At 39.0% G+C, this 23,801-nt stretch overlaps 1 protein-coding gene and 1 non-coding gene across 4 annotated transcripts; both read left to right on the top strand.

Moving 5' to 3' along the window:
• Positions 1-116: 116 nt before the first annotated feature.
• On the top strand, positions 117-203 carry trnar-ucu (transfer RNA arginine (anticodon UCU)). Its single transcript is given in 2 exon segments — positions 117-153; positions 168-203. It is a non-coding gene; the product is annotated as a tRNA-Arg (tRNA).
• Positions 117-23,801, top strand: nek8 (NIMA-related kinase 8). Of its 3 annotated transcripts, none has more exons than XM_056243175.1 (15): positions 117-164; positions 14,672-14,877; positions 15,217-15,449; positions 15,540-15,671; positions 15,778-15,986; positions 16,097-16,176; positions 16,372-16,559; positions 16,639-16,786; positions 17,368-17,444; positions 18,658-18,775; positions 18,947-19,097; positions 21,444-21,607; positions 21,702-21,854; positions 22,997-23,155; positions 23,336-23,801. In XM_056243175.1, exons 2-15 carry the CDS (start codon positions 14,742-14,744, stop codon positions 23,362-23,364), a joined length of 1,977 nt encoding a protein of 658 aa, XP_056099150.1. In that variant the 5' UTR covers positions 117-164; positions 14,672-14,741; the 3' UTR covers positions 23,365-23,801. The 3 variants fall into 3 exon arrangements, with proteins under 3 accessions (XP_056099150.1, XP_056099149.1, XP_056099151.1); XM_056243174.1 differs by lacking the exon at positions 117-164 and adding an exon at positions 12,839-12,984; XM_056243176.1 differs by lacking the exon at positions 117-164 and having other exon boundaries at positions 14,757-14,877; positions 15,297-15,449.

Raw genomic sequence — 23,801 nt, 5'->3', positions numbered from 1 at the left:
TGTGCAGAGAGTCCCAAGGACCTGTCATTCCTGCTCACACAGAGCATGCAAACTCAGTGCTGGACAGGCAAAAGCCCGGAGAAGAAGGATCACGTGGCCCAACTCTACAGTGGGTGGGCTCTGTGGCGCAATGGATAGCGCATTGGACTTCTAGGTTGATTGAAGTGATTCAAAGGTTGTGGGTTCGAGTCCCACCAGAGTCGCTGCTTTTGTTGTTATGTTAACCCTATATGATTCATAGTGTTGCCCTCAGGCAACAGAAACTTTATCCCGTTGTGTTCTCAACATATTCATTTAAATAATTTCAAAATGCAATTGTCCGAGAACAGTCCATTGAGTTGTAAGTGTAATGCAAAAAGCAACTAAACTTGTTACGCGTTATAAAAGTTTAGCATAACATTTAATTTAAATGTAGGCTATAATTATGTAATCTTGTGTAGAGTTAATACGCTTAAGATCTTTTTTTTCGCCATCAGCCACAAGAGGGCAGCAGACAGAAAAAAATATCATGTTGGGCTCTTCGTTATAAGTCGGTTACAATGTGGTGAAACTTGAAAGAATATCAGATGTTACATTTTCTTTGTTGTAGGCTACCGATGTCTGGACAATGAAATGAAACAGATTGTGAAGATTAGATCCTTTGTCAATGTCTGTACTGTATGTCTTTGTGCAGTCTGTATGCGGGGGTGTTCCAAACCCTATCTTTTAACTAGGTTTTGCTGAATAAATGATACTGTTGAGTAATCATACTTCAGAACTTGCAATAGGCCAGGGATTCCCAAAGTGTGGTGCGCGCACCCCCAGGGGTCCGCGAGCTGTCACCAGGGGGTGCGCGAGAGGAAAAATGCAATGGCGGTCTGTTTTTTTAAATAGGATTTTTTCCATACAATAAAAAAAAACATGAACTGTAAACATTTCCTTTGTAATCGCTTATATTTTAAATAAAATAACATATAACATAACATATTTTTAACATAACACATTATTTTAAATGAAATAAATAATAAAATATTATTTATTAGTTTTTAATAGAAACGTATAAGACAGCTGCTCTTTTAAACACTGCTCTGCAGCCGTTAGGCTATAATATGTCACGTTATCAACTTCTAAATTCAAATGTGCTTTCGCGCGTTAGCCAGTGCTGTCATAGCCTATATCACAACTATTGAGTGTTTTCAACCACATAATGTTTATTTTAAGTTTCACACATTTAAATACACATAAGTACTAGCAAAACAATGATTTTGATTTTGCTGATATCTATGGATAAGGCAATAATAATCCTTTTCATTATAAGATTACACGTTTTATTCATTGTGAGAACGTAGCTTCAGATTTTACCCTATTCTTCTCCCAGTTCACCAGCCTCTTACTGTACGTTCATGTATTTCGTGAGAAGGGGAGAAACTGACGTGTTGTAAATCCAACAGATCCGATTCTTCTCTGAACTGTGGCACAAACTAACATGACGCCGCCCATCACGCATACAGCTCAACTAACGCAATCGTTATGAAGGCGTTTAAACAACACAACGCGTCCACTTACACATATTTGACAATCGGAATATCAGTGTTTCATGTATAGCTAATACATTTGTGAATATTTTTGATAAAAAAGGAAAAATGACATAAAAGCAGATCCTCCATTCAGCGCTGTGTTGTGGTTGCGCTGTGTCCCGTGACAAGGAATGACGCGTCACCATGGAAACATTAAAGTGACAAATTCTAAATAACGGTCGCATTGGTGTGAAAGGTTTAAAAGTGGAAGCTTGTGCGTAGCCATAGACAGTAAAAGAAATGGACAGAGCGATCTCATTGGAACTCAGTTGAGACAGTTGAAGCCCACTTTTAGCGATTTTTGAGAACTTCCGTTCCTGACGCGCAGACTCAGACCGACTCAAACTAAGCTTGATGACGTGAGCAACCTGTCTGACAGACGTTAATCTTCTAGTAGCTGTGCGTGAAAACTGCCAACGTTAATCTTGCAGAGACGGGGAACTTGAGCAAAGAGTTATTTGGCGTGAGTGAGCAGGAGTAAGTATTCCGTTGCTTTTATGGACTCATTATCTATGGGCTTCTCCCTTGACGGGACGTCCCCCCGATTGCCTGCGAGCTTCTCCTCCTGTCTGTACGGTAACTTCTGTACAGCGCGACAGAGAGTCGAGTGGTTATGACGCAATCGTTAGCCTATTTTTACTAAATCTGTTTCTACGGGGCCATAATGTAACATAGAAGGTAATGGAGCCCTTTATACATTGTCGTGTTTCTTTAGAAATAAATAATGGACAAATGGAGTCTTTAAACGCCTCAGATATAAAGTTATTCGCTGTCAAAGTGACGCCAAAATGACTAGGAGTCAATGGAAATGCTAACGCAAGTGAAGTTCTGCTACAACATGGCGGCACCCGGCCGGCTTCAACTTCCGGTCGATGGATTACCCCCTTGTGCGTAGCTTTGTTGCATTATATTGAAACTTTGTTGATGTTGTTATTGTCATGTGTGTTCTGGTTATTTGAGCATGATAAAACATGAGTCTTTATATGGCAATAAAACAAAGTTTTGTTGCATTTAAAAAAAATAAAAAAAAATTAAGTGGGGATTGGGGGTGCGCCAACCCGGTTGGGACATAGAAGGGGGTGCGCAAGGAAAAAAGTTTGGGAACCGCTGCATAGGCTATTAATCATGACTCGGCAATAAGGACAGGTCTGGATCTTTTTTAGTTAACTTTCAGGTTAATACGAATTTCCTCTTTTTCATCTAATGGTTTATTAGTATGTCTTCAAAACATGTACATAACCATTTCATTATTCATTCACATTTGTAGTTTCTAATAGCCTATTGTTCAGTTTAATGTTGTTATTCTGACTGTGGAGGACTGAAGCAGAGATGTTTAAATAGTAATTGAATATTTAAATGTCAAGACTTACAGCATATAAAAATACACTTCCAAGAGTAAGGCTTCAGCACATTTGAAAAGGTCATTTTGTCCTTTCAAACCACTTCTATTTCTGTTAAACCACAGTCTCTTTGCTCTGTTTAGTTATTACTGCCATGTTTATGAATAAGTCTGTTACATCAAGATGAAAATGCACAGATCATTCTTATTTATTCAGATTAATAATGTATGTTACACCAATGTTAATATGGCCAATACTCTCTAGTTGAAATGTTTATTAAAGATATTACATTGTGTTAATTAGTGTAAAATTAATTCAGATTAGCATTAAAATTACATAGTCTCACTAAAGTGTGAGAACTGAGAAATTGCTCCGGGCTGATACTGCAGAAATTCTCAGGGAAACTAACAGTAATTTGCATGACAGGACAGCATAAACCTCCAAGGTTGCTTCACAGCGGTCAGTGTTTTATCCAGCCCTCCTCCATGCAATCATTCAGGTCAGTTGTGCTCAACCTAAGATTATTTTTAAGACCTGGATATTTTTAGGAGATTTGGGTCATATAATACAGCAAAATTATGAACTTCATACACAAAAGAACCTTAGGCTGAAACTTATTTTATTGCTGTCCTCACTGTTTTATAACTATGCTTTTTTTTTACTTTTCCAGAACCAGCTTGGTTACATATTTGGTTCATCCCATAAAGCACTGTGATCCAAGTTTGAAATGTTTCATGTGACAGTCAGTGATCAGGAATGTTCAGTGTTTGTATACTCACCGGAACTGCTTTGTGATTTAAGAGAACAATATGAGGCGAAAGGACACTGCCGAAACTCATTCTCACAGGCGTTGCTAATTCTTTTTAAACATATCTATACCTATTATAATTCTTTACTGATACTTTTACCTTTTTTAAATGCTCTTGGATAATTTAAAAATAGCCTTTGAAATGAAAGAGTTTCATCTTGGGCTAATTAGAACTTTGTCAGCATGAACAGATGATGAAGATAATTTATCCTGTTTTGAAACTTGTGAAATGAATCAAACATAATTCTTTTATTTATAGGAACTAAAAATGTTGCTATTCCCATGTATGGAAAAAGAGCAAACAATGGTCCTGTATGTGCTCCTGAGATTCAAAAGCATCTGACTGAGGTCTAAATCACTTCCTACGGCCAAAAAGGTCAGGAGGTTACCATACAGATAAGCCAAGAAAATATTTTGTGGACACTTTATCTCAGCTATAGGCCATTAAATCACCAGTGAACAATCTTCTTATTGAGAATCAAGTGACACCATAGTAAGGTTGTGTAAAGGCAGTCCACTGGTCGAGTGTTATGTGTGTTGAGAAGAATCGCTGAACTTACTTATGATGCTATTTCCTTCTTTCTTTATAATTTTCCTGTTATCACTCACTGTATAAAGTGGCTTTGAAACAATCTGTATTGTAAAAACCCCATATAAATTAGGGTGACTGATTTGACCATTGTCACTCACCAATGTTCTCCACGATCAATTTAGCTCACAATGTGTAATGAAGACTATGTAATATTCTGGTGGAAAATGAGCAGTCACAAGACGTCCGGTCAGAGACGTATATCTCTTTAATGGGTGGTAATTTGCAGCCACAGTTAAACAGTAGTGGTTCTAAATGAAATAGAAATAACAATATTCAAATTATAACATATTCAAGATAACATTGTTCATATGGTTATATGCACAGAAGAACACAAATAAGCATTGTAGTACTAAGTTATCCATACATGGTAACATCTAGAGTCATCAAATTTGGCTAATAGTACCAAATAAATACTACTATTAATGATATTATGTATGCAATGACTCAATATCTCACAGGTATACAAATATAAATCACGTAACATAAGGACAGAGTCAAATAACACAGATAAATGGTGTCACGTTCTCTAACACGTGATCTCAATAGAAGCAATCGTACAGAGATGATATAATCATCATATATCCTTATTCTATCATAAATAATCCTATATACATACTCAACTTTACTTAAAACTTGAGATTATATGCTCACAGATAGATATTTAACTCTCTTTTACATGTATTTACCTCAGATAATCTCCGCATGCAATAAACAATTGCATGCGTCGTAACATCAAAAGATATCAAATTACCGGTTTAACATCAAAATAGTAATACTTGAAATACAACTCGTAAGAGGTAATCAATAACTGAACAAAGATTACTCACTGGTATATGAACGCACTCTGTCAAACCGATCAAAACAAGCAGCATAACTCCATCAAACTTTCTCGTTGTATGCGCTATAGACCACGCCCCAATGACTAAACTGTTCCGTTAATGCACGTCTTCAATCTCTTAAAGGTGCTCTAAGCGATGTCATGTGTTTTTTAGGCCAAAACATTTTTTGTCACATACAGCAAACATCTCCTCACTATCCGCTGGCTGCCTGTCCCCTGAACACACTGTAAAGAAACGCGATCTCTGTAGACAGCCCATGCTTCACAAACAGCACCAAAAACAAACTGCAGCGACCCGCTCCCCAAAACATAACAAACTGTTCCAGCCAATGACCGACAAGAAGGGTTTGGGGGTGTGGTTTGGGGGGTTAGTGTGCGGATGAGGAGGAGGGAGGGTCTAGCTAGCCTCCGTTTTGTTTGACAATAGTTCGAACGTCAACAAGAAGTGACGTCACCCAGGATCGCTTAGAGAACCTTTAACTTAATATTCATTTAGCCACAAGGGGGCATTAGTGTCTCTTTTATACATCTAGTACAGATTGGAGAGCCTTTTCAACAGCCGCCCCCACATTTCCTCTGTAAATGTGTACCTTAAAAAAGGCAATCGCAATTTGGGCACAATAGTAAGGGTAATCAGTCTGGCAGATTAGGGAGGCTGATAAGACGGGAAATTGGGCGAAGGTAGATTTTGTTCTTTACGTCAACCTCGGCCACCCTGACTCTACCATCTTCTCCAGGGAAAACTTTAGTAACTTGTCCAACTGGCCACAGAGCCCGAGGGAGCTGCTGGTCAACTATCATGACAATAGTTCCAGGTGTTAAGTTTTCTGACTCTCTGTGCCATTTTTGGCGTGACTGAAGTCCTGGTAGGTAATTGCGGATGAAATGTTTCCAGAAGTGGTCTGCCATAATCTGACTATGCCTCCACCGTCTTCTACTCAACATCTCTGATTGTGGATACACCACTTGAGGTAAGGATGAGTCCAGCCGCCCCATAAGCAACATATTAGGAGTGATTGGGTCCAAGTCAGCTACATCAGACGAGGTATAACCGAGGGGTTTGGAATTGAGAATTCCTTCAATCTCAACAAGTACAGTTCGTAGGACTTCCTCGGTTACAATCTGATCCCCTATAGTAGCACAGAGGGCAGTTTTAAGGGATCGAATTTCCCTTTCCCAACAGCCTCCAAAATGTGGAGCACCAGGGGGATTGAACTTGAATCGAATCTGTTGGCTGGCTAACTGCTCTTTTAATGTTGGGTGAAGTGCAGAGAAAGCTTCTTGTAACTCCCGATCACCACCCCGAAAATTCGTCCCATGATCTGAGATGATCTCAAATGGCTTCCCCCTACGGGAGATGAATCGTCTGAAGGCCATTAAGAATGAGTCAGTGTCTATGTTGCTGAGGATGTCTAAATACACAGCTCGTGTTGTCAGACACTTAAATATAAGCCCCCATCGTTTCTCATTCCTCCGTCCAATTTTAACGAGGTAGGGTCCAAAGCAATCTACCCCCGTTGAGTAGAAGGCAGGTTGCAATAAGCGCAGTCTTGATGGGGGAAGGTCAGCCATCTTCTGAGTGCTTGGCTTACCTCTCAACGTTTTACAGCCTAAACAAGATCTTTGATGTTGCCGAATAACTTCCCTGCCCTTTAAGATCCAGTATTTACGTCGCACTTCTGCGAATACACGTTCTGCTCCTGGATGGTGCAATTTTGCATCAAAATCTTGAATGATCAACTTGCTCAGGGGATGTCTAGAGTCAAGAACGATGGGGTGAATTGCAAATTCCTCTAGTTGTTCGGTCCTTCTGAGGCGACCACCAACCCTAAGGAGCTGCATATCACTATCATATTCCGGAGCAAGGCACAGGAGACGGCTACTCGTGGGTAAAGGTTTACCTGACTTAAGATGGCTGACTTCAACCGGGAAACTTTGGCTCTGTGCCAGGCGGAGGAGGGCTAGTTCTGCTTCTTGGTATTCATCTGCAGTCAGAACATCATTATCCTCAGCCGCCCCATGCAATACCCGGGCAGTAGTTTTGAGCAAATTGTCATAGGACTGGAACTGACCACAATCAGGCAACGCTGGATTTATGGCTGGAACAGTAAGCCCGCAAAAAGTAGCTTGTTTCACCTCCTCATCCTCCCTCTGTAGATGGAGAAGTGGACTCTGAGGCCACTGATCTGGTTGCAGAAGGAGAAAAGGTGGACCCTGGTTCCACCGGCTTGGATTGGACAACTCAGCCAAAGTTTTGCCACGTGTGATGTCGTCGGCTGGATTTGTTTTGGAATCTACATAATGCCAAGCCCCTGGGTCGGTCAATTCCTGTATCTCTGCGACTCTCGTTCCAACAAAAACCTTAAATCTACATGAGTCAGATTGGATCCAGGTTAGTACAGTAGTTGAATCAGACCAGAGTGTGACATGCTGGATTGGAATGCTAAGCTCTGACCTCAGAAGTTTAGACAGCTGAGCTCCAGTTAAGGCAGCACACAGCTCCAAACGAGGGATTGACTGCCGCTTTTTTGGGGAAACTCTTGAACGGGCAGTCAGGAAAGCTACTTCTATGTCTCCCTGGGCACTCTGTGTCCGTAGATAGGCTACGGAGCCGTAGGCTTGCTCTGAGGCATCGCAAAAGATATGTATCTCTCTTAGACATTGGGCGTTGTCTAACTCTGCAGTAACATAACACCTGGGGAGAGAGATGAGTTGGAGGTCTGGCAACTCCAATTCCCATGCCTGCCAGGCGTGGAGTAACTCACTTGGTAGTTGGGGATCATCCCATTCCCTCTTCTTGTCCCACAGTCGCTGTACTAATATTTTAGCTCTGGTAGTATAAGGGACAATGTAACCCAATGGGTCATATTGGCTAGCCAAGACCTTATAAATGTTGCGCATTGTGGGGACTGAGTAGTCAATGGGACGGTACTTGTACGACAGTGTGTCCGATATGCAGTGCCAGTGTAGTCCAAGTGTGGATTCTTGAGCATCTGGTTGACCTTGTGTCAGCCACAATTCAATACTGGTGGACCTTGCATGAGATGGGACATGGCTCAGGACATTAGGGAAGTTACTAGCCCATTGTCTTAAATCAAACCCACCTGTAGCTAAGAGGTTTCGCAACTTTATCACCAGTGACTCTGCTTCTTCCTCAGAACTGAAACTTTGGAGGAAGTTGTCCACATAGAAGGATTTCTCAATGCTTTCACGGACATCTTCTCCTGGTTGACTATGATCCATGATGTGTTTCTGTAGTGCAAATATTGCACAACATGGACTGCATGTCGTCCCAAAGGGAAGGACTTGCCACTCATAGACTTGGGGAAGCTCTTCTCTCTTGAGATCTCTCCACAAGAAACGTAACAGAGGGCGATCCTCTGGCAGTAGACGCACCTGATGAAACATTCCCCTGATGTCACTGCTTAAAGCCACGGTGTGCTCACGGAACCTCAGCAGAACAGACATCAGGGTAGGGCCTAATGTAGGACCTGGAAGTAGGAGTTGGTTCAGGTTCTTCCCTCTGTGCTGAAAGGAACAGTTGAAAACGACTCTGTTCTTTCCATTGTGCTGAGTCATATGGTGGGGGATATACCATGATTCAGTTGTCTGTTCTACATGTTCTGGAGATATCACTGAAGTATATCCTTCCTCCTCCAACCTCTTCATCTCTGCCCTGTAAGATTCTGCTTGAGTTGGATCTTTGGCTAACCTCCTTTCTATTCCTCTGAGACAAGGCAGGGTACTATCCTTTGGGGCTTGCAGTATGGTCGTGTTCTTCACTCGGAGCAACGGAGTGGCATATCGAGCAACTCCATCTACCAGAACTCTAGTCGTCTTTGACTCAAGTAAAGCGATGGCCTCTTGATCCTGCTTGGATCGAGTGATGAGTTTCTCACTGCGATACGGAAGCACATCTAATTGCCATAATCTCTCCACTTGATTATACAGGTCGGTAGGGGCAAAGGAAGTAGAAGTGAAAAGACACTGTTGTTCTGAGAGACAATGCTTAATTTCTTGAGTGGGACCCTGCAGTGTCCAACCCAGGCGGGTCCTGATGGCAGCAGGTCCATTTGGAGGGCCTAACCGAACTGGTTCAACTGGTGTAATGAGGTGTGGGTAGTCAGAACCTATGAGGAGGAGTGGCTGTACTGAATCAATCTGTTGCAGCGGTAATCCCTGTAGATGCCGATACTTGCTCTGTAACTCACTGACTGGATGTGTATGTTCGGCCAGTCCGAGTGGTTCAGCGGTAAAGGCCTTGTGAATCTTGAAGGAAATCTCAGGTTGGAAGACAGGTGACACAGTAAAAGCCACAGCAGCCCCTTGTAGATTGTGGCGGTCTTGACGTACTGTACGTAAAACTAGTTCTTCAGGCTGACCCATCAACTTGAGCTGTTGAACTGCAGAGTGAAGGAGTATTGTACGTTCGGACCCATCATCTAGTATGGCGTAAGTTTCCAAGCAATGATCGCCATTTCTCAAGATCACCTTACAAAGCTTTAACAAAACTTGGCGGCTGCCAGTGGGTCGATCTAGGTACAAGGTCTCTGTGGTGGTGTTCACTAGGCAGCTCTCAGAGGGTCCAGGATCAGGGGAATCATTTGTCTTTGTGGTGAGTCGAATATTAACCTCATGGAGGACCAACAAGTGTCTGCGGTTACAGATCTTGCAAAGAGTTCTGAGATTACATTTTGCCGCTTGGTGCCCTCGCCCAGAACGCCAACAGCGATTGTTTGTTTGAATCCATTTCACTTTCTTATCTCTGTTCAACTGACTGAAACTAGTACAGCCATTCAAGTAGTGATCATGTCCATCACAATATGGACAGAAGATATTTCTCTCTCTGGACTTCGACTCAGTATCCTTCACTGGCATGTCTCTTAAGACAGTGCTTTTCTCAGTACCAAGGAATATACTTGTTGGGTTGGTTGGACGTTTCGAATCCTTAATTTGTCCCTTTCTGCTCATGGCTACTGGCTTACTCGTGGAAAGAGAGAACCTGGAATGATCTTCTTGAACCTTCAGCTCGAACTCTAGCCAGGCTGAGAAATCCAGTAATGTAGGGATAGATACTCGGTGGGGATAGATAAACTTTCTGAAGCTTGTCTGCAGATCATGTGGTAGCTTACACAATAACCTTGACACGTGGGATCCGCACTCCAATTCAACATAACCCTTCTTGCCCAGCTGCTGAAGCATACTAACTAATGAGCGAACTCTTAATGCAAACATCCTGAAAGCTTTCACATCTCCACTGATGATGTTAGGGGCATCCATAAGTTCTGCTATTCTCTGAAGGGCCAGCTGGTGGGGTTGTCCATACTGCTGATTGAGTGCTTCCATAGTATCTGAAAAGGGATACAAGGAGTTGCTGTAAGAATCTGCTATAAGCAGAGCTTCTTCCAATTTTAGGTGGTCGACAAGTATCTGAAACTTGAATCTCTCGGTGGCATCAGCTGGTAAGATATTCTCCAACGCGATTCGTAACCGAGAAAACTCTCTTGGGTCTGGCTTTACGAAGTTTGGAATGGTGGGAGCTGGTCCACGGTAAGTGCTCTCTTGGCTGGAAGGGATACGTTGCTCTGTGAGACGATTGACACCTCTGCTATCATCTGTTCTGCTATGGTGTGAGGGTCTCTGAGGGGAAGACCGTCGAGGTGAGATAGACCTGGAACAGGTCTGCTGTGAAGTCATCTCAAGCCTTTTAAGCCTCTGATCTAAGTGAGAAAGGAAGTCATGTCTGACCTGATCATCTGCACCATCATTCACTTTTTTAGGCAGCTTTGATCTGGGTAAGGGTATAGGCTTAGCTTCTTTGGCATTTTGTGGAGGATGAAGACGAGGCTGTGGGATTGGTGAGGACATACCTGTTAAATGATGACTGGGCTGGTTGCTTTCCACTAGCCGTTTCACCTGTGATTCTAGAGCCTCATTCCTTTTCTCTAACCGTCTCATCTGTGCATTTGTATAATGCCGCAGTTCCTCATTCTCTTTTTTAAGCTGCTGAAACTCTGCTAGAACTACTGATGACAACTCAGGATGTGGAGAGGAGATGTTATGCTGCTGTTCATCTTCCCTGATAGAGCTCCATTCTATTGGCTGCCAAGGCTGAGGACTCGGTCTGTGTTCATGGCAGGTGGCAGCTATGTTGAGTGAGGCTGCTCCTGGTGGCTCATAATCTTCACTCAGTTCAGGAGAAGAAGTGTCTGCTCTGTCCCATGACTGTAGCCTTGGGTGATATCTGGTGACCTCAAAGTCTGATAGATAACTAGGTAAACGCACTGATCTCCGGGGTCTGACATTGGGCTCAGGAGATCCAGGTCTGGTATCAGGATCACTCTGATACATCTTACTTGTGACAGCTCCTTATCCGGCTCGAAGGACCACTTGTAATGAAGACTATGTAATATTCTGGTGGAAAATGAGCAGTCACAAGACGTCCGGTCAGAGACTTATATCTCTTTAATGGGTGGTAATTTGCAGCCACAGTTAAACAGTAGTGGTTCTAAATATAATAGAAATTACAATATTCAAATTATAACATATTCAAGATAACATTGTTCATATGGTTATATGCACAGAAGAACACAAATAAGCATTGTAGTACTAAGTTATCCATACATGGTAACATCTAGAGTCATCAAATTTGGCTAATAGTACCAAATAAATACTACTATTAATGATATTATGTATGCAATGACTCAATATCTCACAGGTATACAAATATAAATCACGTAACATAAGGACAGAGTCAAATAACACAGATAAATGGTGTCACGTTCTCTAACACGTGATCTCAATAGAAGCAATCGTACAGAGATGATATAATCATCATATATCCTTATTCTATCATAGATAATCCTATATACATACTCAACTTTACTTAAAACTTGAGATTATATGATCACAGATAGATATTTAACTCTCTTTTACATGTATTTACCTCAGATAATCTCCGCATGCAATAAACAATTCATTGCATGCGTCGTAACATCAAAAGATATCAAATTACCGGTTTAACATCAAAATAGTAATACTTGAAATACAACTCGTAAGAGGTAATCAATAACTGAACAAAGATTACTCACTGGTATATGAACGCACTCTGTCAAACCGATCAAAACAAGCAGCATAACTCCATCAAACTTTCTCGTTGTATGCGCTATAGACCACGCCCCAATGACTAAACTGTTCCGTTAATGCACGTCTTCAATCTCTTAACTTAATATTCATTTAGCCACAAGGGGGCATTAGTGTCTCTTTTATACATCTAGTACAGATTGGAGAGCCTTTTCAACACAATGCTTTTAAGAAACACAGACCTGAGCGATGGCTGAAAAGCACTTCTCGTGTTTATTGCCTCTTTAAGATGAATCGCTTGTTGTTTGCTCAATTGTTAACCGCTTTGGTCAAAAGCGTCTGCTAAATGAATAAATGTAATAATCAAAACATTAGGCTACAACAAAAATGTTATTTATATAATTCATGGAATGTTTTTCTGAAACATTTTAACTGGGTGTTAGTCTACTGTTTAAACGTAAAACTGTTAGCCTACTTTTTTTCAGATGGTTCTAAACTTCTGAGAACATAAAAGTAATGTTCCCAAAACCTTAAGACTATTTTTTTGTAAGCTGGGTAATAATTGAACACAAACTTCACAAATAAGACATTTGAAGTAACATAGCCCTGGTGTCAGTCAGTTCCCCCTGCTCATTTGCTGTATTTTGTCCCCTCTAGATCTCTGTAGGGGTACAGGAAGTGTTGCCTATAGTGACGGGGCGCGTTTAGAATCCCGAAAACATGGAGAAGTACGAGAAGATTAAAGTGGTCGGCAGAGGAGCATTCGGGTAAATAAAACAACGAACGCGTTATTGGTTCGCGAAATGGTTTTAGTGATGTGCATTCGTCTGTTTGAACTAGTTGGTTTACAAAAATATTACTGTACCCTCTAAACTCGCTAGAAGTTTTACTTGAGAAACTCAGTTGAAGAGCTTTAAATCTGCAGCTCTCCTCTCAGAATCAGCACGAGCTGTAGCGGAATATACAGCGCATCCCTGTCTCGCGTTTCCGCATTCCATCAGTAGCCTACAGTTACAGAGCCATTATCACCCTATTCAACGAGTTACAGTTGCATTAAGAGTTTGAATAAGATTTCGACACTCTCCCTTTCAAATGAAAAAAAAGAAAGAACTGTTGGGTAATGAGTCAGTAGTATACTCGTTTTAAATTTCCCTGGAATGTTTACAGCTTTCCTAATGGAAATTACTATCGAAATTTAGAATCTTAACGGTCCAGTTGCAAACATGATGTAAAAAATTACTTAGAAATGACACTTTCTCACTTATAGGCTATAAGTTAAAATGTGGGTACTGTTCTGTGTGAAAGTTTCTAGCATAAAAAAACCCATATAGGCTATTGGAGAAGTAAACATATTTTAACATTTATTATTTAAGTAAAGTAGGCAAAGTAAATTAAAAAGTAAAGTTTTTTTTTAGCTTTTGAAACTGATCAAAACCAAAACCTTGTGGTAAAAGAAGTGCTTTGAATTGGATTGACTGGATACTTGTAGTGTAGGCTGCTTCAAATCTTAAAAGTAACGCAAAAAGTGCACTTTGTAATAATGTCATATTAACAGTTTTACTATGAAGTACATTGGTAGCACTTTATTTTACAGTGTCCTTGTTACATAATGTTACATGTTCTTACCATAGTAATAACAGTAAATTATGCATAATTACATGCAACAAACCCTAAACCAAATCCTAATCCTAACCTAACCCTATAGTAAGTACATGTAGTTGCTTAATATTACTCAGTACTTAAATATATAATTACACTGTAACAATGACACCTTAAAATAAAGTGTAACCAGTACATTTAAAATTAGGATTCAGTTCTTTGTCTTGTCTTGTTAATGTTAGTGGTTTGTTTCTCCAGTGATTCCCTGAGTTTGTCTGCCTGTACTGTGAGTTTTTGTATTATTCCAGAGATGTCTTCTTCGTGCGCTTCTGTGCAGCCACTCGTGACACATACCTGATTGCAATTTGAACTAGTGTGTTAAAATCCGCAATTAATCGATTAGACAGCACTAATTTAAAGTTAACTAAACTAAATTCGGTAACACTTTATTTTAAGCTGGCATAATTACTGAAGTTACATGCACTTACTATAGTAAAAACAATGATGCATTTAATATTACTCAGTACTAATTTGTGTAATTACACCGTAACAAGGTCACCTTAAAATAAAGTGTTACCTAAGTTCTAAGTAATTCATCATTACAAAAGTGTAATTACAAATATATTTGAATGCACAACATACAAGTTTCAATAGAAGTGACATTAAAGTATAATGTCGTTTACCATAAATGCTTGTCAGTACATTCGTCAGTACACTTTAACCTGTTATTTCAACCTCTATCCTGAAACCTAAAATTGTTCAACTTTAAATTCAGCTGTTAAACTTGACATTATTAAATTCTGTGAATGTAACATCCACACATTGACCTGCACCCTGACTTTTTATCTGATACAGGATAGTGCACCTTTGTCGCAGACGCACCGATGGCGCGCTGGTGATCTTGAAGGAAATCCCAGTTGAGCAGATGTCCCGTGATGAACGTCTCGCGGCCCAGAATGAATGCCAAGTCCTCAAGTTACTCAGCCACCCCAACATAATTGAGTATTATGAGAACTTCCTGGAGGACAAGGCGCTAATGATCGCTATGGAATATGCTCCAGGTATACACTTTCTTCACTCACTTTTTGATGGTCACTTAACGTGTTCCTACAGTTTAAGTCAAGGACAAAGTTCATAATATTTATTACTGTGATGCAAAAATAATAATACAAATTATTTAAAGTGTATGGTAGGAGTTATTTTAAAGCCTTTAATTTGCATTCCTTTTAATACAAAAAAAAGTATCATCACAGTAATGTCACAAATTTTTTTTTTAAATATGATGGACAATCATTTTCTTTATGCAAAATATAATAAAATAGGTAATATAATAAGCATTTTGAATTATGGTTCAATAACCTTAGGATATGTTATCATTTTTCTCTTTATGATTATCCTAGGTGGAACCCTGGCTGATTACATACAGAAACGCTGCAACTCCTTGTTAGATGAGGATATAATATTACATTTCTTTGTTCAGATCTTACTGGCCCTTTATCATGTGCACAATAAACTCATCCTACACCGGGACCTCAAAACCCAGAACATACTCCTAGACAAGCACCAGATGATAGTCAAAATAGGAGACTTTGGAATCTCGAAAATTCTTGTTAGCAAGAGCAAAGCTTATACTGTAAGTAACAAAATTGTCTGTACTTCTGCAATGATTTGAGTTTGACAGCATGCGATTTAGTTACAGTCCAGATTCTCCTTCTCATGACAGGTTGTGGGGACACCGTGTTATATCTCTCCAGAACTTTGTGAAGGAAAGCCATACAACCAGAAGAGTGACATTTGGGCCCTAGGTTGTGTGCTTTATGAGCTTGCTAGTCTCAAGAGAGCTTTTGAGGCAGCAGTAAGACATATTTTCTTATTTTCTGGTTGTCTTGATTTTTTAGAATACGAACATCGCAAATTACAATAATGTTGAATGACACGCTAAGCGACTTCTCTGTTTCCAGAACCTGCCAGCCTTGGTGCTGAAGATCATGAGTGGCACATTTGCCCCCATTTCAGATCGTTACAGCCCAGAGTTGAGACAACTCATTCTCAACATGCTGAATCTGGACCCCTCCAAAAGACCCCAGCTCAATGAGATTATGGCTCATCCCATCTGCATTAGGCCATTGCTCAATCTTTACACTGACATAGGCAACGTCAAAATGCGCAGGTAGATTTATTTTATTTTATTTATCGCTTTTAATTGTACACGTTAAGTATTGTAAATGCACTTATACACGTTGTTTGGCTACTAAATTGATTAAATTATTCTCTTTTTAGAATAGAAAAACCACTTTCTGCTGCACAGACAGGCCATCATGGAAGACCTGGTGGACGCGTGACCAGTACCAGAACCAGAGGTGGGGTGTTATTTCCCTAAATATTGGCTTATTTACTAATGTTTTAAAGCATCATCGAATATTTTATTAATCCAACCTGGGCCTTGCTGATTAAACATCAGGTTTGGAGTTCATAGTAAGCTTTCATTTAGCTCTGCTGGTTTGACTGTCAGCATGAAGATTTTCTGGTGCCATTTGTTCCATTTCATCTACTAGGAGGACTGTCCTGTCTATCTTCAACAAAGATGATGCACCCATTGCCTTTATCTTCAGTGTACACCTGGGGCAGTGGCATTTCCATTCCTCTGCGTCTGCCCATGTTAAACACAGAGGTTATACAAGTGTCCCTGGGCCGCACACAGAAGATGGGCATCACCAAATCTGGGAGGCTCATCACATGGGAGGTGAGATGATCATTTTTTTGAGTATCAATCATATTTTATTTACGTTTTCAATTTTTATTTCGGCTTGACTCTATACCAGGCCCCCTCGGTTGGATCCACTGAGCCCACTCTGCCCGGTGCTGTTGAGCAGATGCAGCCCCAGTTTATCTCCCGCTTCCTGGAGGGACAGTCTGGTGTCACGATCAAATCTGTCTCATGTGGTGATCTCTTCACCACCTGCCTAACAGGTATGCTTCTTACAATCCAGAATTTTCCGAGCAGGTTGTGGCATCATCGATTTCAGAATCAACCGGCCCTAACGACATCCACTTTACAACCAAAACAAACAAGGTTTAGTCACTTTACATGTCCATCAAACTGCCTAAGTGGGCAGTTCTTAGACTGAAGCTGCAAAGTGGACATGACTTTAATCCTGTCTCTGCTAAATTAAGCACAAAGTGATTTAAATGTTTACGATAAAATGAAAAACGGATGAAAGGAGGATGTAATCACCCCTTTTGACTATCCTTCCTACAGAGCTCATTAAGCAGCATTTGTTCACACTGCAAAAGCTAATCTCTTGTCCTCTGGCATTGTAGCACAGCGGTGTACATTTGTCTGCTCTAGAGTAAAGGATATGCTATAACTATTCGTCTCTGCAGGGGAATCATTAGTCCCCAGCAGATATAGAGGATTAAAGGGCTTGACTTCCAGCTCAGTTGCTCTTCTTGTGCAGCGGTTTGCACTGACGGAGAAACAATTGTTGTTTAATTCTTTGTTTATATGCAAGAGCAACTACAATCTGCCTAATTTGCTTTCGGTTCTGCAGACAGAGGTATAATCATGACGTTTGGAAGTGGAAGCAATGGTTGTCTTGGACATGGGAACTCCAACGATGTGACACAGGTAGATTTAGATGATCTGTTTTTTTGTGTGGTTTTTTTTGCAATGGTATATTTAGAGATGCTTGCTCAGGGAAGCTAAGGATTTAAACAAAATGACCCTATTATTGACCTCATTGGCCTGGAATCAGTGTGAGAGAGTTCTCATTGTTTACTGAAACTAAAACGAAGAAAATTAAATATAAATATTAGATGAAAAACTTAGACAAATAAAATTAATTAAATAAAATAAGTTCAAGTACTAAAATTAAGCTAATAGAAATATATAAAAACAACTAAAAGCACATAGCAAAATTAAATTAACCTAAAATTAAAATAAAAACATAAAAAAACAAAATATTAACAATACTATAATAGCATATAATACTTAAAAAACGAATAGTTTCCTGTACAGTTAATAATAACTGCATAAAAGCTATTATTGCAAATTAGATTTTTTTTCCAAAGAAAGCTTGTCTTTATAGGTGTAAAAATAAAAAATAAAATAAACAAATTACATATTAGTATTAAATCAAAAATAAATAATAATGAATGTTATAATTATAATAAAATAGACATTTAAAAAAAATTAATGTAAATATAAAATGTAAATTTATGTGAAAACAATGGCTGGGTCCAAAACTGCCATCAGAAAAATCCTGCCTCGGCTTGTGATAGAGATTTGGGCCAGTAAGCAACCACCTAGCAAAACCCTAGCAACCAACCAGAAAACCCTAGCAACTGCATAGCAATGTGCTAAAAAAAACATCTTAGCCACTGCATAGGACACATTGGAAACCACCCACAATTCTCCTATAGCAACATGATGGCGTCCGGCAAACAGATCCCGATTTCACCAAGTGCAACATGTTCCTGGATGAACATATTTGTTGATCCTAGAACAACATTCCAATCAACCAATCAGATTTGAGGGACAAGTTTACAGTTTATGTCAAGTTTAGGTTTACAGCCAGGTTTGGGTGCTTCTATATCAGTGTTATTCACCTACCATTTCCTTCTGATTTTAGGGATAATTTGTGGGTAGGGTTAGGCTTAAGGATAGGGATATGCTTAGAATTACATTTTCGGACCGGAATGTTGTTCCAGGATCAACAAAATATGTTGATCCAGGAATGGAGCTCGACAAATCAGGACACCTCTAGTGTTTTCTTTACAAAATGTCAAAATCTAGTGTTAATTATACTCATAGTTCTCCATGTTCCTGTCTTTGTATTCAGCCCAAGATAGTAGAGGCTCTTCTGGGTTATGAGTTGGTCCAAGTGTCCTGTGGAGCATCCCACGTTCTGGCAGTTACCAATGAGCGAGAGGTTTTCTCCTGGGGGCGAGGAGACAACGGTAAATGAGCAACATCACTTGTCACTTGAATACTGTGTTTCTTTGTGTTTCTCTTTGTACTCTTGCAGACAGCAGCAGCAGCGCCTCCAGGCAGACCTGGCATTTTGTGCTTCATCGTTCTCGTTCTCTCTCTCCGCCACACTCACTCTGTATGATGTCTCTGTTTGACAGGCCGGCTTGGTTTGGCCACTCTAGACTGCCACAACTCTCCGCAGCAGGTGAGTTTGCCAGCTGATTTTGAAGCCCAGCGTGTGCTGTGTGGGGTGGACTGCTCCATGATCATGAGCACACAGCACCAGATCCTGGCCTCTGGGAACAACAGGTACTCCATATGTACAAAAACAGTATGAAAAATATCATATTACTTTAATAAAACATATTATATTGCATTGGGAAAACTGGAGTAATGTCTGTTCAAGAGATTTTGGCTAGATGCTTATATTTTATTAATATAATACTCAAAAGTTTGGGGTCAGTAATTTTTTTTTAATGTTTTTGAAGGAAGTCTCTTATTTTCACCAAAGCTGTATTTATTTATTCATAAATAGTGTAAAACTTATTAAATAAAATAATATTATTACAATGAGAAATAAATGTTTCCTATTTGAATATATTTTAAAGTGTAATTTATTCCTGTGATGCAAAGCTGAATTTTCTGCATCATTACTCCAGTCTTCAGTGTCACATGATCCTTCAGAAATCATTCTAATATGCTGATTTGCTGCTCAAGAAACATTTCTTATTATAATCAATGTTGAAAACAGTTGTGCTGCTAAATATTTTTGTGGAAACTGTGAAACATTTTTTTTTAATCATTATTCTTCAAAAGAACAGTGATTATTTGAAATAGATATCTTTAAATCTTTTGTAGCATTATAAATGCCTTTGCTGTCACTTTTGATCAATTTATGATCAATTTTTATTGCAACAAAATGCACAGTAAATCATTATTTATTTATTATTTACTATATTTATTTTCGGTCTTCCACATTGAATGATGCTTAATGTGGATATTTAGTTCAAAGTATGTACGTTAAATTATATAATCAGCATTAATAAAAAAATATTTTCCAGTTCAAATATGCTACTGACACAATTCTTTAATCGTCTTTAAGGCAGAAAAACCCAGATTTCCCATTAGTAATGATGACATCATGTGCGCTCATGACGTGAATGCAGCATAACTCACCAAAGCTTCAGACGGCATGTGGTTGGTTGAGGTGTTGACTGTCACAGATACACAAATGTGTCTATATTTTGACATGTTAATGGTTAATGAGCCTCAAAGTGGATTTTGAAAAAGCCTGGTATGAGTCTAATTGCAATTATAAATAATAATGCATCTCAAAATGTAACAAAAAAAAAAATCTCCATGAATGTCTTGCTAAGCAGTTTTGCTTATGTTAAGCAGTTTTTCACAGATTGCCAAACCAGTTTAGGGAGTTAACACTCCTCATTCCTGCTTCAGCATTTGAAAAGACTGCGAATTATGAAGACATTTCATCACAGGAAATGACCAACACAATGACCATATTTTAAATAACAGTCACACCCTGTCAGCCGCACCATCTGAGTGCTAAATATCGTTGTTTATGACCCTTACAGACTTAGAGCAGATTTTCTGAATAAACCCGTTGCCCTTTGTGAAAAAGAAGTACACTGTAGCATACTTTAAAAAAAGAACACTGGTTGACACTAAATTGAATGTTAACGGCAATTAAAAAAATGTATTGTATAGTTTAAATTTCGAATTGAATACAATTAAATGAACTTTAGAGTGCTTTTTTGACCCACTTTAGACTTAAGTACATCTTTATATGTCATTTCACAATTACTTCTATTGTCTTTAAAATAGAGTGTACTGCCAAATGTACTGACAAGCATTTATGGAAAACTAAAATATACTTTAATGTCATTTCTTTTGGAGCTTGTACTGTAAGTAATGTATTTAAATATATTTGTATATTATACAAATATTTGTAATATATGTGCCATTTACATTTGTAATGATGAAGTTGCAGTTTATTACATTTAAAAAACATTAACTTTAAATGTAATATCAAATAGCAATCTGCATTAAAATTATAATCAAGTGCTTTAGTATGTTAGTTAGTACATCGGAAGTAAGTGCACTTCTTTTGTAAGCACGACAAACGATTATTCAAAATTAAAATCCACTCGACAGTAAAACTTTTAATTTGACATGATTACAAAGTGCACTTTTGAAAAGTGTTCTTCAGTCTGTTAGGAAACATTGACATTGAATGCCCGGTTTCAAAGGCTTTAAGCTTAGTCCCGGACTAATATGCATGTTTGAGCTGTTTTAACTGAAAGCAACTTGCACTAACATATCTAAAAATATCTCAGTGCCATTGTTTTGTCTCAAGATGCACACCAGTAATGTTTTTTTTTCTAAGGCACGTTTCGAAAAGTTACTTAAATTCCTAATTGAACTAAGGCCTAATCCTGGCTTAATCTAAGCCCTGTCTGTGAAACCAGGCCTAAACGTACTTTCTTTAAGTACACTTAAATGGCCTTTTATTTGATAAATATTATATTATCTGCAAGTAGATTTTTTTGATATACTGAAGTACACTACAAGTGCACATTCAATACTTTTCACAGCTAAAGTGATATTTGAATGAATAAATAACCATCTTAAATGCAGATTTAACAAGCTGGGTTTGGATAAGGTCTCAGGCACAGAGGAGCCCTCATCTCACTGTCAGGTGGAGGAGGTCCACACGTTCCAGCCTGTCCAGTCTGCTCCTCTAAATGTTGAGAAGATTGTTTATGTAGACATCGGCACAGCACACTCTGTCGCAGTCACAGGTCAGAGCACTTCATTCACATTACAACTCAATGTGCTGTTTTGACTTAGACTGAGGACCGACTCACAGTCTATGAGTATGTGCCCTAAATGCAGAGAAAGGTCAGTGTTTCACCTTCGGCAGTAACCAGCATGGGCAGCTTGGCTGCAGTTCCCGCAGAACCAGTCGAGTGCCCTATCAAGTTTCAGGACTGCAGGGAATCACCATGGCCGCGTGTGGCGATGCGTTCACTCTGGCTATTGGAGCAGGTAAACAAGACATTAAACTACTGAATCTCACAAAACAGGTTACATTGAAGTCTGATGAAGCCTATTTTTAGGAGAATTAAGATTTTTAAAATTGTATTGTCATGAATCTTTTCATGACAACAAAGTATACTCCCGCCCCACTTTCTGATCCTGATTTTTCACCCATGATTAATAAGTGTGTATTGTAATTATTGTAATACAGTCATTTTTATAGTATTATAGTGTGAAAAAGTATTGTAATACAATGTATTTTAACCCTCTCATTTTTAAAAGCTATCTTAAACCATTCAGGTTTAATGTTTATTGGTAAATCTGATGTTACATCCAATCCAGCATGGGTAAAAACCTCTTGGCTTTGGTTTTTATTTATAAAAGTATCAATTCAACAAAAGCCTAGAAAAATGCTAATGCTACTAATTTATTTCGATGGTCCATTTTAGACATTCTACTAACTATAAGTAACTTTGCATCTACATGTCAACTAACTCTCATTAGAGTATTCGTAGACTGTTAGTTAACTGTTAGGTTAGGGTTATAGGTGTTAGGGTTCGTATAAGTAGAATAAGTTGACATGTAGTCGCAAAGTTACTTATAGTTAGAATGTCTAAAGTGGGTCATCAAAATAACGTGTTACCCATTTAGTTTTGCATTGTTAATGACAATTGGAGGGACATTTTTGTCGCAATACAAAGGAATGTAATGGCCCCAAAACAGAGAAAAAGATAAATATAATATATTATATATATATATATATATATATATATATATATATATATATATATATATATATATTGATAGTGGGATAAACAATGAACTGGACAACCAAACTACATCAGCTCAAAATAAATGCAATGCATCCCAGACAAGGCTGCTATCAAACCATCGTTTTCTTCCGTCCCAGAATGTGCTCTAGTGGGGGCAGGTAGGTTAATTAATGTGACATGTGGCTAAAGGTCAGCATGTAACCCCGACTGTGTCCCAGAGGCTTAGAAGACTCTGAAGACCTTTATTGTTTCATGTTGTCTTTGTTCATTCATGATTCTCACAGGATCTGACATGCAGAGAAATAGACTGACAAAGATGTTATTCAGCCAAATTGTGTTCAGAATTGTGAGTAAATGTTCTGCTCCTTCATTCGGCAGAGGGGGATGTGTACACCTGGGGTAAAGGGGCACGTGGTCGACTTGGAAGGAAAGAAGAGGATTCTGGGATACCAAAGACAGTGCAGCTCGATGAGAGCCACCCTTTCACTGTCACGTCAGTGGCTTGTTGCCATGGAAACACACTGTTGGCTGTGAAACGTAATGTGCAGCTATAATTACTTACACTAATGTTTACAGAATCTAGGCATTTATTGTAATGTATTTGTTGCAATTATCTATTGTTGATTTGGCATTACAAATGTTGTCGTCATTTTTCTCTCATCAGTCCTTGAAACACAGTGACTATATTCTTACTCATCATTTCTCTCCTTTCCTCAGCATTTTTTGAAGAGCCTGTTCCAAAGTGACAGTGCTGCCTCTGCCCAAATTCCTCCACACACTCCGCAGAAGAGGCATAAGGATTGAGGGATTGGACGCGATACTGTCGCCTCATTGAGAATTATAAGCCATGCAGTTGGGTTTACAATGTAACATGATTTCCAGCCTTGTAAAGCTTTTTTTGAACATATGTAAATAACTGTTTACTTATAACAGCAGAATTGCACTAATTCTCTATTTTCAGTATTACATATTTTGTGTACATAAATTAGACTGAATTAGGTTCAAATTAATCCTGTAGTATGTTAAATAATGCCTGATTCCTCACTGAGGCAGGACTGAATGGAAGAAAAAAAAATGCTAAATGATTTTTGTCAAGATAATAAGGTGCTGCTTATGTTTCCACCTAATTGGAAGTTAAAGCACAATTTCTAAAGTATATCATAAATGTATGCCTGCTGGACAT

This window comes from Rhinichthys klamathensis, unplaced genomic scaffold (assembly GCF_029890125.1).
Source record: "Rhinichthys klamathensis goyatoka isolate OS25496 unplaced genomic scaffold, OSU_Roscu_1.1 h1tg000781l_1, whole genome shotgun sequence".
NCBI lineage: Eukaryota > Metazoa > Chordata > Actinopteri > Cypriniformes > Leuciscidae > Rhinichthys > Rhinichthys klamathensis.
The sequence above is the reverse complement of the archived record's forward strand: the minus strand, read 5'-3'. Positions and strand labels throughout refer to the sequence as shown.

What these genes read in the sequence shown, in the direction of transcription:
- nek8 (XM_056243174.1), top strand. Translation starts at nt 12,938, where the DNA reads ATGGAGAAGTACGAGAAGATTAAAGTGGTCGGCAGAGGAGCATTCGG. An exon ending in CTTCACCACCTGCCTAACAG is followed by an intron (nt 16,787 to 17,367) that starts GTATGCTTCTTA and finishes TCGGTTCTGCAG; the next exon opens with ACAGAGGTATAATCATGACG. An exon ending in ACTCCAACGATGTGACACAG is followed by an intron (nt 17,445 to 18,657) that starts GTAGATTTAGAT and finishes CTTTGTATTCAG; the next exon opens with CCCAAGATAGTAGAGGCTCT.